Source organism: Sinohyriopsis cumingii, chromosome 17 (assembly GCF_028554795.1).
Source record: "Sinohyriopsis cumingii isolate HCF-2022 chromosome 17, ASM2855479v2, whole genome shotgun sequence".
Classification (NCBI taxonomy): Eukaryota; Metazoa; Mollusca; class Bivalvia; order Unionida; family Unionidae; genus Sinohyriopsis; species Sinohyriopsis cumingii.
Window position 1 is genome coordinate 55,757,491 of NC_142977.1, and position 15,502 is coordinate 55,772,992.

General features: G+C 34.9%; 1 protein-coding gene across 1 annotated transcript in view; it reads left to right on the plus strand.

Moving 5' to 3' along the window:
- Positions 1-11,293, plus strand: part of LOC149778800 (spliceosome RNA helicase DDX39B) — a 30,781-nt gene extending 19,488 nt beyond the window's left edge. Inside the window, exons 6-10 of the mRNA XM_089939554.1 lie at positions 3,322-3,453; positions 8,060-8,169; positions 8,931-9,075; positions 9,800-9,947; positions 10,783-11,293. Coding sequence (XP_089795680.1) covers positions 3,322-3,453; positions 8,060-8,169; positions 8,931-9,075; positions 9,800-9,947; positions 10,783-10,796 — 549 coding nt within the window. The 3' untranslated portion in view covers positions 10,797-11,293. The remainder of the gene's footprint in view (positions 1-3,321; positions 3,454-8,059; positions 8,170-8,930; positions 9,076-9,799; positions 9,948-10,782) is intronic.
- The last annotated feature ends 4,209 nt before the right edge of the window (positions 11,294-15,502 follow it).

Genomic DNA, 15,502 nt, shown 5'->3' on the forward strand with positions numbered 1-15,502 from the left:
TTTAATTCTTGACATAATTGGAACTTAATAATTGTCACCATGTAACCAGTATTGTGCTGACATGATGTTAACCCTACGCATACGTTACTGCCTTGATGGGGGACCTCCGAGTGTCCGCGTGGTCTAAAATGCTCACTGTTACAGATCACTGCCATCTCACCTCTGTCTGCGTGAGTTAGAGTCTCGGGCTCGGCTAAAGTTGGTAGGTAAGAAAGCCTGCCAGTAAATTCTCGTGGGTCAGTGGTTCTTCCTCCACCAATTATACTGGCTGCCATGTATAGCCTATCTTGTGCTGAAAAATGGCACTAAACCCTACAACCAAAACTGCCTTGACGTCACAGGAAGGGAAAATGTAATTGTGTAGGTTGTGTCTGTCTGGAGTATAATTTTGCACCACTGAAGAAGTCTTACTAGAACTTTTCCACCGAGTATATAACATGACTAGATAATGTCTTGAACCATTTGCCATGCCCCTGATCTTGATGTTAAGATCATCTTAATGGAAAAAGTAATTTTGTGGTGTGTGGACTTGTCCAAAGGATAACAACTTGAGAACCAGGAAGGATATTTTAATTAAACTTTGCCAGTTGTGTACACTGTATCACAAATTATGCATACCTCAGCCTTGAGGTAAAAGGTCATGGCAGGGGAAATTTAACTGACATGTATCCTTGTCTGAGTACAAGTTTGAGCAATGAAAGATGTTTTCAGGGCACCATTATAACTAGATTGTATGTATCACTCCATAGTCACATCTCCTATCTTGATTTTGAAGGAGTGATAATGGAAAGTTTAATTTTATAGATGTCCTTGTCCAACTTGCAACTTTTGAACCAGAGATGATTCTGTTTTGAAATTCTGCCAATTGTTTTGTTTTGGACAAGTTATTGCCATCCATAGGTGGCAGCCACAGTAGCTTGGTTGGTTCAGCATTGAAAAGGTTATCCAGGGGTCATTTGTTCAGTATTGGTCATCTTTCTTGTTTCCTTGGCCTGGAGCACTTGGCACCTATTTTCTTGGCATGATATAGCCAGTATTATACAAATGTCATTATAAGGAACTAAATCCATGAACACCTCAAGTTCAAGGTCACAGGGAAAATGTACATTGTGACCATTTTCCTTGTCAGTATACAAGTTTGAGTCTTCATAAGATATTTTTATGAAACTTTGACATGTTCTATATCTTGACTTACATTATGTGTCAAAAGTTTGCTTAGCTAGGCAATTGCATTATAGCCCCTGCAGATGTTTTGATGAAATTTGACCCGGTCGACAACTATTTACTCTTTTTTTTTTTTTGCCAAGCCCCTAGAGCAAATTTCAGGTTCATTAGGATGGAAAATGTAATGATATATATCATATAATATTTGTGCTACTCTTGTATAATTATGGTATGGTGGGCGTTTAGAAATGATAGCTTGTGAGGGCAACAGCTTCTACTAAGTGAAGTGTCAGAGGCTGCAGATGATTACTATTGCATTAAATGAGTACTATCATTGCATATTTCTCAGAAATTCAGATTATAATCATATAGTAAGCCATTTTTTGTCTGCATGGAATTGGGTGCATTATATAGCTTTCATTGTTGGGATTCTTTCGTTGTCATTCTCTTAATGGTCCCCACCATTTAGCATTGTGGTATGTATGCATGTCATTGCAGTAGTAGCAGATCTGACCCATGGTGGAAGCTACTTGTCCGGTCATATGTTCATATTTTTTACATTCTAAAAGCACTCAACAGTATAGATCACTGCCATCTCACCTCAGTCTGCATGAGTTCGAGTCTAGGGTTCGACCAGTGTGAGAAGGCTTGCCAGTAGCTTCTCATGGGTCGGTGTTTGGGGGGGGGGGGTTGTGTTCTTGGATTCAACCTCCAACATTTATACTGGTTGCCATGTTTGGCCTATCTTGTGCTGAAAAATGGCATGAAACCCTATAACAGTTACATTCATACCAGATTTTCCACTTTCAGCAAAGTCGTGTTTTTCATGCAATATGCAAAAACAGATAAATCCAGAGTTTTCATCTTTAAATAACCCCATGATTTGAACACTCAGCATGGTTCATTGTATCAAATGGTCTTTGTCTGCCAAACAGTCTGGCCAGTTTTGTTTCTTTCACTTGCACATTTTGTGTTAAAATTGCCATACAATGCTTTTTAGTTTACTTATTTTTGTAAGGCTTACCTCTTAATTCTGTTGTAAAATGAAAACTGAAAATTCATCAGTCTGAAACTGTCACCATAAAAGCTGTTGCCATAACAAGTCATTTGTAGTATTGATCAAGTAATTCTTTTTTTTGCAAGTGCAGGATATAAACTTCCTTCTAAGTGTATCTTGGGTCAAGATTAGGACTACATATTTTTAAAGGACACAAATGAAGTCTTCACGCATGAAATGTATTCCTGTACCAAAAGTGGTTGACTGAAATAATGACAGCTATTGATTTTGTGTCTGTCTTAATGTATGATATTAGAAAATTAGAAAATGGCTGCAAAAAACTCAATATTCGGAGTGGGGGGGGCTTATGATTTTTTATACAGTTCTTTATGCATGATGTAGGCTGACAAAAATTTTAGTTTGGCACATGCAGCCGTAAATAGCCCATCTAAGGAAGGTGGCAAAAGAAAAGTGTATAGCACATGCTTTTTGCTGGGGTTTAAACCCGTTCTACCTGAAACTGTTTCTGTTCTGTTTACCAACAGACGGGAAATTGGGCCTCATTTTCAATCACCATATTGCCAAGTATCATTGACTGTTCTTAGTCTGTAACAGTAATGAACAGTCCATTTGGTTGGGTTTTAGTAGAAAGACGATCATTGCATCCCAACCTTTTTTTTGGCAGTGACCTTAAAATATTATTTTTTCCTGAGCCTAATGACCCCTTTTACACCATTTGATAAATTTTGTCACCCCCAAAAACAAAATACCTGGCAACCCTCCAGAATATCCCTTTGACCCTGATTTGTGCAGAGTTGGGGTGTTTTTTTTTTTTTTTTTTTTTTTTTTTTGCAGCATGTTGTTTTTGGAATTTAGGTCATGTTGCCTTCATATTCATTATGTATATTTAAAACTTGGATTGTATGTATCCGAAAAGAACAAGTCGGAATTTATCATAGTTCCTCATCTGCCTCAGGGATACAGTAAAGTTCACATAGCTTTGCCCCAGGATTCACGTCTTTTTGATATTCAACATGACAGCGATCTTTGTACGTATTTTCCCATGCAAATCAAGGACCTGGAATATCTGATTTTGGCCTTTGTACTGATGTATCATTTGGTTAATATCTGCATGTGTTCAATCCTTTCTGACTTTGTAGCCCATGGAAGTGTTCGTGGATGACGACTCGAAGTTGACCCTTCATGGTTTACAACAGCACTACGTCAAGCTCAAGGATAATGAGAAGAACAGGAAATTGTTTGAGTTGCTAGATGTGCTGGAGTTCAATCAGGTATAAAAGAAATGTAGCTCATTCTCATTTGTCATTGTGAGGACTGTTGCATTTAAACATGATGCTACCCATTGAAGGCATGTATATATATATATATACATACATACACACACACATATATATATATATATATATATATATATATATATATATATATATATATATATATATATATATATAAATAAAAAACATATGGGATGGTTTTGTGTCTGTTAATACATTTGCTGTCAGAGATTAGAAAAGCATACAGGATAGTCTTTTTGTCTGTTAATACATTTGCACAAGTTTTCACGACTGCTAAGCTAAGGAACTTGGAGGATTGCAGTAGAAACATTTCATACACATTCAAACCAAGGTCTTGTTGGTCATGAATGAAAATAGTGTTGCTTGGACAGTCGTACTGAAAATCCTGTCACTACTCCTGAATGGATGGTCATATCAGCATAGGGTTTTCACTAAAAGACTTCTTAAAAATTCTTGTTGGTTCTTAATTTAATTAGTACAGACTTGATGTTGATGTCACTGTGACCATTTGAAAATCTAAATGAATACTTGTGATGTCTGGTTCTGGAATGAAAGTTTTCTGATCGGACATTCATTGTGGTCCTATTGAAAGCCTTGTCTTTAGTCCTGACTGAATTATCATATCAGCATGGGGTTTGCACTAACAAAATTTTGTATAGTCTAGCTGCTATTGAACGAAAATTTTGTTGGTCTGAATTGCAATATGAATGCCACAATTGACTATCGTTGAAAATCTTGGCATAGCTACATCTCCTGCGTGGTTGGTGATATTGATATAGTGCTTAAACCTGAAGACTTGTCATGTCTGATTGGTCCAAAATGGAACTAATGGCAACCATCTTTAAATTATTTTTTTACTGTTTCACCAAAGCAATGTAATATGAACATGGTGTTTCAACCAGAAGACTTCTTATGATCTCTTGTTGGCCCTAAGTGATGTTTTATTGAAAATGGTGACAATTTCATGTCCACATCAGCTAATTCGAATATCTTGTAATTGTAGAAGAATATTGGCTGTCTTCAGTACTCAAAGTTACAAAGAAGAAATTGTTTGATCCTGAATTCCTGAAAGTTCTTTTAGGATAGTGGATCGATAATCCCTTCAAATGTTCAGTATATTAATATATATTCTAGGGTATTTGGTACTTCAGTTACTCGAACAGTCTATATGGAATTGATAGCAAAATCCTACATTGCAGCTATAGGTAACTACAAAGTGCCTGCCCTGTGTCCAATTGTGTGTGTGTGTGTGTGTATATATATATATATATATATGAGACAGCTAAAGAATGTACTTTTAGCCTGCCTGGTCCATGTCTATATAAAGTTATGGTATGGCCTGATATCCAGGGTTGCAGCACCCTCCTGATTATTTAAGGTGTTCCTGGACTTGAAATTGAATGATGGTATGCTGGGAACCTCCCATAAAATGTTTTATCATTCAGTGTCCTGGAATTTGATATTAAAAAGCTAAACTAAAAATTGAGGTTAAAGTGAAAGGAATATGTGGACTGTATGCCTGTCATGTGCTGTGTAAAAACTAATCCTTGGAGTTTTTTAACAGCTTTGATTGATTTATGGTGTAGTTTTATCACTTTATTTTTGGAATAATTATACTTCTATCAGTTAATCATCGATCGATATATATATATATATATATATATATATATATATATATATATATATATATATATGACAACAGAAATTTGTAATATCCTCGCCAATGAAACTGTTGGTGCAATAACTTGGGTTGTCCTCCTCTGCCAGTTTGGATTAAAACTTCACAGGAAACATTCTTAGGGTATTTCATGCAACATTTTGCATCAGAAGCGATGGTATGGTGTGGAGTTGTGAAATAGCATTTTCGCAAAATCTCATCTAGAGCTTTGAGAAACAAAGAAGGAATCTTGATTGATACACAGAAAATTACCAAAACCAGGAAGCTTTAACCAAGAAGACTCTTAAGGGAGACATTCGTATAGATTTTTATTTGTGCAAAGCCCATTAGGTGTTTTTTTTTTTTGTTGTTGTTAGAAGTTAATCATTCATTATCATGTTTTTGATCTTTTGTTGGTATTGTGTTTATTACTGTCCAGACAGAAACCTGAATTATCCAGGATTTAATGCTAGGTTCCACCATTTTATATATAGGAAATAGGTCACTTTATTGCTTACCCTTTTGTTGGTCAGTGCCAACATCATTTTATCATCCAAGTTTAAACCAGTAAAACCCAGTATCTAAATTTTTTAGTCATTTTACAAATCGTGTTATAATTCATTATGAAAAGATAATAAACTAGATGGATGGTAATATCAATATTGGATTTTCACCAAAATTATTCTGATGTCCTATTGATCCTAAATAAAAATTGTGCCATTTTGATAGTTAAAATGCTCAGCATGTCAGCTATCTTGAAATGTAACTACTTGGAAAAAGGGCGTTCAGCAGAACACTTCAATATCTATAATTGATCCTTAACAGAATGATGCGTTGTCCAGCATGGCAACAGTATAGCTGCCGACCCACATGATTTTGGCCTGAATTTTTGTGACTTTTTCAGCTATTCATGGATTCACATCGCATGCAAAAAAGTTACGAATTCTCCATTTTAAATCTTTACTAAAATAACCAATTTTCCCATTAAGCGCTAGTCGTGATACCAGTAGTTGCTGAAACGGTCTGGTACTGCTGGTCTTGATATTAGTACAACTATAGCTGATTGATGCAGGTGGCCTGGTAGCAAGCAATTTAGCTTGTTGTAATCTTTATGTATAAGAGTAGGTTTACAAATGCTTTTGAGAGAAATTGAGGCCTAATTGGAATTTCGCTCTGCGCATGCGCCACAAACATTGATTTGAATTACCATTTGACACTGCATATTGAAAATGTCTTCACCAGCAAGATAAAGAAATGTATTGCAATGAAGTTTGGAATATGTGAAAAATTGGCCATGCGTCCAGCCATCAAACACCGAAATACATCATGCACGTTGGTAGCAAATAGACATAGAGGTTGGGAAAATTAAGTACTTGCAGATTTCAGCTCTCAACGAAAGACTACCAACGCTGAAGCATTGACTGTGCGTTTTCTTGTTAAACGCAATCTACCTTTATCAGATGGAGACCATGCTAAACATTTATTCCGACAAATATTCCTGGACTTCAAGATGGCTTCACGAATTCGTGTAAAAATTCCCTAAAACATTTCCCTATTTTCACTAATTGCGAGCATGGAGGGTTGGCAGCTATGCAACAGTGGCAGATGTCATGAAAATCTTGTTGCTGCTGAAGAATATGAAATTGTTTTAACACTGCATTGTAAGGAAATGGTAAATCGAATTCTTGTACATCCTTTTGCCTAGTAGATCATGCTTGTATGTGCATCATAATGGACATTGTGTATCCTGCTATCGGGGTAAACTTTGCAGAGTCCTTGTTTGCATATTTTTTTAATTGTATCAACCAGCTTTCAGTGTAATAATTGTACAGAGATGCCCATTGTCCTAAATTTGGTGTGAATGTCCCGTATTTCCAGGTCTGTTTACAAATTGTGCAGCACCATACAAAAAAATAAAAAAAATTCATATAAAAAAAATAAACCAAAAGACAAATTTGGCAGAAGTTAAAGCCACATGCTAGTATTTTCAGGCATTTCGGGTCTTTATTGGTAATATGTAGCATGTTTCTTGCATACAACTTGAAATCTTTTTGGTCCTTCCCAGTCTTTTCAAGTAATTTGTATCAGATGTTTAACACCATTATTCTCAGCACGTCATTTCGCTTGATTGTGCTGATTTTTTTTACAATTAGATTTCTACAACTTGTGTTTAGTTGTGTTTCTGTAAAACTTGTTTTTGAGCCTTTAAAATGTCGGACAAATTATTGTAAGCCCATCCTGATTTGCCATGAAATGATAAAGGAAAAGGATCTTTTGGCAAAGATGAGAAGGGCCAGTAGCAGTTTGGAGGACAATTGAAAGAATACACAGAGCTGTGAACTGTCATTAGTGTTGTGTAGCTGGACATATACATGTCATGTAATGGTTTTAAATGATTTTATTATTCCTGAATGTGGAATTTTTCTTTGCTGTGTTAAGTATCACAAATTTTACAATAGAAACATGAATTTTTACCCTGTTTCAAATTTCCCTGGTTGGCAATGGGCATCTCTGATTCTCGACTACATTTAATATGAATTTATTGAGCATTTTTATTTAATGTGTGTTTCATCATCATCATTAAGGATCTAGTGGTCCAAGGCTTTTGCCTTTGCAGATCACCATGAGTTCAATCAAAATGGAAAAAATGGTTTTCTGTGCATTTCTCCAGTGAACTTTTCTGTTCAGTATGTATGTGTGTGTGTGTGTACATATATATATATATATATATATATATATATATATATATATATATATATATATATATATATATATTGTTTATTCCACTTAGTTGAATATCATATCCATCCACACCCAAAATTAAGATCAACATCAAGTTTTTTTAACCTTCAAACTAAATAAGAAGGCAAACTTGGAAAAATTTGTCTTTTGATTTTTTAATCATTTTCTGTCCAAATCGTATAGGTGATAATTTTCGTGAAGTCCGTTCAAAGATGTATGGCCCTAGCCCAGTTGTTGGTGGAGCAGAATTTCCCAGCCATTGCCATTCACAGAGCCATGACACAGGAGGAAAGGTAAGGAGCTGTGTGTGTGTGTGTGTGAATGTATGTGTGGATTTGTGGTCAGTTGACATAAAATGAAGTAAAATGGCTTTTGTATGGTAACCTTGATCCTACATCACTGACCCAAATCAAAATTTCAGTAACATAATATTTGGGTATTGGAGAAGCCAGTTGGTTTTGCACTCTAAAGACAAGTCAAGGTCACAGTGAAAGCACAGAAATGTCTCTCCATTTACATCAAAGTCTGACATGCAGGATGGGCATAGGATGTGCCAATGAAAGCGTTCCTCTTACATTTAGCAGTATCTGGGGTGCTGTTGTATGCTTAAAATCTTTACATGAATCTTGAGTAAGTACTAGACCACCTTAAAATAGGTCAATGTGATCTACTTTTCATGCTCCAGTGATCATGTTCAAGTAGTCTTAGGAGTACTATTCATCAAAAGTAGGTTACCATGACCAACTTTTTACACATAATTGACCACAATATTCAGTCTGATTTTTTTGACCCTGTCTATTCATCAGACTGGAGATGAAGTATATCCTGAGAAGTACATTACTACTGTCATAAAGAAAAAGTAACGTGGCTGACATCAACCATTTTGTCTTCATCATCACTCATTATTGATCAACATTATCAAACATAAACTTGTGTATAATAAATATGTGAAGGTATCCTTGTTGATAACTGTTTCTCTGAAACGTTGAAACTTAGTTTTCGTAGGGAAGAAAGTGAAATAATTACTCATGAGGAATGCAATTTTGTTTTGTAGATTATCTCGCTACTCTCAGTTTAAGGATTTCCAGAAGAGAATCTTGGTGGCCACCAACTTGTTTGGACGTGGAATGGACATCGAAAGGGTCAACATTGTCTTTAATTATGACATGCCAGAAGATTCCGACACCTACCTTCATAGGGTAAGATATTTTCAGTATTGATGTGAATGTAATAAGAAATTGAACTCTTATCAAGGGACATACTATTCTAATAATAAATTAGATCCTGTGCTGCAAGCCTTAGGAGCCTGAACTTCTATAAAGTGCCTATATATGCATGTGTCAACCATCGTGCATTTGGCCTAATCGTGATTTTTTTTCTTCTTTTTAAACATAATTGCATCTTTTGCTTGCTTATTTATGGACTACACTTTTCTAGTAGCTTACAAAATAAAAAATCAATAAAACATTTTTTGTCATTTTTATTATCATCTTAACCTCCACGTCATAAAAATTTGAAAATATTCTTGAGAGAAAGACTGCTGCTTAAGAAGAATAGTGTTAATAAAGTTAATTTGTCCATTCTAGACATATATGTACTTTCCTTATCTTTTTTTTTATTTCAACTGTATATGACCAGTTTTCAAAGAAAACAGACTCGTTTCTTGAAATTGATAGATTTTTGCACAGATCCATAATAATGACATTCAAGTTGAGAAGTGGACCAGTCAGGACTTTTTAAAAAATGGTGCCAGATGTTAAATGGTATTTTACTGTGCCATGTGGATGAAATTTTTTTAAAGAGCAGATGGATCTTTTTAAACTTAAAAACATGTCCAACGGACAATCATTGGGATTGCATTGTCTCGCTTAGCACTTGCTGCTCTTTCTTTCATATGATGAATGATCTGTTGTTATCGTTAAGGTGGCCCGTGCAGGAAGATTTGGAACAAAAGGTCTGGCCATCACTTTTGTCTCTGATGAAAATGATGCAAAGGTTCTAAATGATGTACAGGAAAGATTTGAGGTCAACATAACAGAACTACCAGATGAGATTGACATTTCTTCTTACAGTAAGTTTTGCATGTTTGCTATCAATTCTAGTCCAGTTCATGGTCCAATTAAGGGATAAGCAATTCAAAGATCTCGATATTTACAAATTCTTACATAAAAGTGCATTTGGTTTTAGTTATATTTGTACACTTTATTGATATACAACAAAATGTTTGAACAGCTTTCTTTTTTTAAACATATCATGCTTTTGATCCTTTTATATGGAAATTTGTTCATCACCTACCATGTAAAGATTGAGGTGAAGTGAGCATTTTGTATTGTTCCAAATCTGCTGGAAAGAACTTGTTTGATATGGCTTATAAATACTTACAAACCTAAACCTTACACCATATCAAGATCTTTTTTCTGCCAACTTGGAACAAAATGTGTATGTAGTTTTGCTTAACTATCATATTTTACGAGTGCTAGGACAACATTTTATTTCAACTCTGCTCTGTTAATTGTAAGCAAGCAGAAGCTTGGTTTAAGATTGAAGTTTTCATTGAAGAGATTAACCCTAGCATTTTCTCCATCATATTATATTGGTGTTGGTCAAATTCAGATAATTAACCTGCATATACTAAGGTATTGCACCCTGTAAAATGTTATTCATATGCAACAGAACTTAAGAATCTCAATGAACTGGCTTTAAAAATGTTTACAAGTTGTAAAAATTTGTGGATGTTCCGAAGTTTGGAAGTAGTTTGCAAAAGAAGTCTCTACACCAGAACCAGGAACTCTTTCAATTTATGCCAAGTATACAATTTGTTGATTTTGGAGTTATCAAAGTTCTTATGTAATCAGAAATTAATCTTATATTTCATTAATTTTGTATTATTTTTTTTTTCATTTCAGTTGAGGGACGCTGAAGTGAATGATGTTTATATGGAACAATGTTCTTTTGAGGGTTTTAATGAGAATCTGTGATGATCAGACTTGGCTGCAGCTAAATTATTTTGAACTTGTAGCTTGTGTACATAATCCATACAGGGGCAATCCTGGGAGACACTGAACTTTATATGAACAAATATTCCTGACACAGCTCCAGGGTTTTATTCAATTCAGGACTTGCTTTTGATGAAGTTCTTCTGGAGCATGGAGATTATTGATGCCTTCATGATTTTTAATACGTGCTCTGCAGAATGCATCCATTTGTAACAGATGATCATCCTTCAATTTTGCCACATATTCATTTTAGAAGTTTAATTTTAATGGCATGTGAATTCATTCAAGGAATAAGACAGTTGAGGTCATTTTTATAAAGATTATGGATAAATTTTGTGAGTGCAAAGAATGTAAATTTTAGTTTTATCAGAAACAAAAGTGTTATTTCATTCATTGCATTAAAGTTTAGCAGTACATTATATATCCAGCGGAGTATTGTTTTGTGTCGAGTGAATTTATACACCTTAAGACAAGTTACTAAAATGAATAACAATATTCTCCAGCCACAGATGGAAATACTGTAAAAAAAAAAAAACATTTTACTGCTAAAATAATTGGAATTGCAGAGGTCTAGCTTGGCAATGTATTTGTCTATGGTACATGGGCTTGGCACCAATGAAATATATTACTGTATTCAAATTTCACAAAACTAAGCATTCAGTCGGAAAAGTTGTCTGATAGGGCTCATGCTGACTGTCACTCTGAGGTTATTCAAAGTCTATGACCTTTACCCAGTAAAATATGGCTTCTATTCAGTGATGATGGCTTCTGAATCTTATTTTAAGTTGAAAATGATAAAAATTAATCTTGGGGATTATCAACTTGATATTGTACCTTTACTTTGGTATTGTAAAAAAAAAACTTCTTTTTCTAAGTTTACTTATCATAGGCCAGAAGAGCTTATTAAAATTGTCTGTTGTCCATGCATCCATAAGCACAAGTTTGTCACAAATGCTGATGCTTGGAAATCCAATATGGCAGGGACAATGGTCCTCTTGAAAATTTTGTACTTTTGCAAGGATGGTTATGTCGGCACAGGGTTTTCATTAAAAAAAATTGTGCTGATCTGACATCCAAAATGGCTACCATGGCAGCCATCATGGAAATCTTGTTGCTACTTCTGATGAATGGATTGTCATATCAACAAGGGGGTTTTACTAAATGAAGTCTTGTGATGTTTAGTTGGTCCTAAATAAAAATGGTGCTGATCTGACATCTATTATGGCCACCATGACAGCCTTAGTTTGAATATCCTCTTATTGATACTTCCAAATGGCTTCTCATATCAGCATGAGGATTTCACTTTGAGACTAATTTGTGATGTCTACTGGTGGCAGTCTGACATTTAATATGACTGTCATGGTAGCCCTTTTAAAAATATTCTTTGTCTCTACTTGAACAGAAATCATATTGACAAAGTTTTCATAAGAAGGCTTGTTATGTCTAGTATGGTTACCACAGCAGGAAAGTTGGCTGCTCAAAATATTGCTATCTATATTCCTATGCAGTATAGATGACATGGCTTTTAATGCTCTTCATGTCACTTCGTACTACTCCCTCTGAATGGTTGAGCATTATGACATAAAGACTTTTAATTATGTCTACTTAGTCCTAAACGAAAATGGTACCAGTGTGTGCAACTAATTATCTTGCTAATGCTGAAGAATATCGGAGATGGTTTAAACTCTTGTCATTTAAAAGGAAGAAATTGTCTTAATTCCTGGAAATTCTTTTCACCCAGTGGAGCTTCAGTCTCTTCAAAGGACTGGTTTTTGTCCAGTGTACCCTGTCAAGAGAAGCCAACGTTTCATTTTCAGGGCCACTTTATTATTAAATTTAGTTTCTGCTTGATAATTTTGAAGATGACAAAAGTGTTGAGAGGTGGGTTGTGTTATTAATTACATTTTGGTTGTTGAATTGACGATAATATTAAGAATTTGTTACATAATATGCATAAATCCTTTTACAACCCAGTTTTTTCACTTAAAATTCATGGAATGTTTTGAGACATTTGTGGGCTGAACAAGGTTTTTGCAAATACGCAAGGCATTTTAAATATTGTTTCCTAAATTATATTTTAAAATATTTATATAAAGAATAGTCAAAGGACACGACAAAGTGACTTTTACAGAAAAGTAGGAAGGTATAGGCTGGTATTGCATAAAATGGGAAATGTAGAGGAGCTTGCGATAATAGAATTCCTTAACAAAAAATTTGCATTATTACATTGAGTGTCAAGATTTGCTGAAAATGTTTGAATCCTGTATCAGTGAAGCTAAATGATGAAATGCATAATAAGTAGAAATTGATCAAGAATTTAAATGTTATTGCTAATGGACCAACATTGCACTAAAACTTAATCCTGTTTGCCGAGTAATAAAATTATTTTTGTAAAAAATTCATTTCAGCAATTAAACATGATCTCACCGTCAGAAGTCAGCATGACCTTGTTTGATTAAAAAACTTATAAAGTGTCGTCACTGGTAATTGTGAGCAAAACTTATTGTAAACTGTTCATCATTTACTTGCTCATATTTGTAATTCAGCATTCATAAAATAAAGACAATAACAAAGAAAAACGTGGCCATTATAATGTTGAAGTTGACAAGTTCATGAGTGTTCCCAACCTTAAAAAGAATTTTCTTCACTAAAGTTTTTTTAGTATCTGTAATACCTCACCTGTCGCTATTATTAAACTTTGTTTCCACAATGAAAATGCCTTATCCGTGCCAGATGCAACAAAATCCCATTTTAGAGAATTGAACAGGTGCTTCAACTCTGACCTATGTTATTGACCCATGTGCTGTATTGTGTCCTCATTCTCTTTTGGATGCTATCAAGTAAAAAACAATTTTTGGATAACATTGATGAATTTAAATTGGGTGCATTTTGCATTATGAGACCGACAACATTCCTACTTGTACATAAAGGTGGGAAACATGGTTTTTGGAAAATGAAAGATTAATAAGGGTTGTCAGTAATTATCCATTACTAGTTTACAATTTCATAGGGATTCAGCATTCTGATTACTGTTGTTGATGCAATTCAATATTTCAGGTTTGTTCAAATTGATCTGCCATGAATTACAACTTGTTACCACCAAATAGAGCAAGAATCTCACCAATAGACTGAATGCTTTCGTAGCAGGAATTAAGGACAAGATATTTTCTGAATACACCACTCCCTCGAAAACTCGCGCACATCGGGGTCCAGAAACATCAACCGCACTATAAGTGAGGCGCGAGTTATCGAGGGACCTATAAAATAAGCCCAAAACCAATAAAGTGATTGACGACATAACGGAAAAATAAGGGGGGGGGTAGGCAGATTATACTGTTGAATACTCGCTTTATAATCGTTTTGAGATTAACTGTTAATAAATATCTCTTCATAACGGTGTACTTTATTATTTTCTCATAGGACAACATTAATTTCAGGATAATTTACAGTATATTGAGGCGATCATCGAAAACATTATTCCACGTGGTTTCTGTTCGCTTAACATGTTTACCACTTCACACATTGTGTACTACGTCACTAATTTTTATGTTGAATTGGATACATTCTAGTTTTATTGTTTGATCCAAATTAGAAGTTTTTTTATATACAAAAGATGGACTCTCTTCGAGAAACAGTGTCGATCGAACGATAGATTTGAATGCGATAGTAAAATGGAAAACAAAAGAACAAGGGTTAATCAGTACTAAAATATTTAATTGGTTTACAGATTTTAAATTAGAACAAGTTAATACTTGCCGTTTGTGCCACGCTTGACAAATATCAATTCACTTTTTTAAAAAATCAGTTAATTTTTTTGTTGTGTGTTACTCCTTGGTTTCTCTGCCGCTGAGCAAAATCCCTCAGATTTCTCAACTGCATGAGATTTATGTAGTCAACATTTTGGGTCTCCAGCCACCTTATGGCAATATAAAAATATTTGATTGCTTCCTGTGCAGAGGGGTGGGGGTGCAACATCTGCGTCTGCATCACTTTCAACACTTGTGTTACTCCAGTTAGAATCGTCTTCTGCTGCAAATTTGTTCGCTATAGAAATAATTGTAGTTTCATCTGACATGCATTCGGGTGTGGAGCAATCATTGTCAGCACAAATCCACTCCTCCATATCATCAAGAGAAACGCTTATCTCAGGACCATGAGTCTCTACGAATTTCTCCCAAACAGCCTCGGCATTAATGACATCAGTTTCACTGAAACATTCGAAGTCATTATCATCGTCGTTGTCTCTGTTACTGGTTTGCTTTACGTCAAAGGCAGCTCCAAGACCCTTAATCCAGCACCCGAGGTCTCTTGTAATCGACTTTTTTTTTTTAATGCAACAAACGCTTCCCCAAGTTGTTGATCAAAACAAAGCTGGCATGTACTTGTAATTAGGTTCTCACAGAAGTACTCACGGGTTTCGATGTGACGGTCGATTGACTCTTTTCATGTTTTCAGTGAACAGAATATGTTGTGATTATAATGTTTACACTGAAACGGAATTAAAGGATTAGAACGTGACTTCCACACAGGAAGACGTTTAATTGGTGTTTATTTCATTCTCTGTTGCCACCTGTTAGCATTTACGAGAAGTTTTCATTGATCGCTATTTCACCAGACTGTTTATTTACAG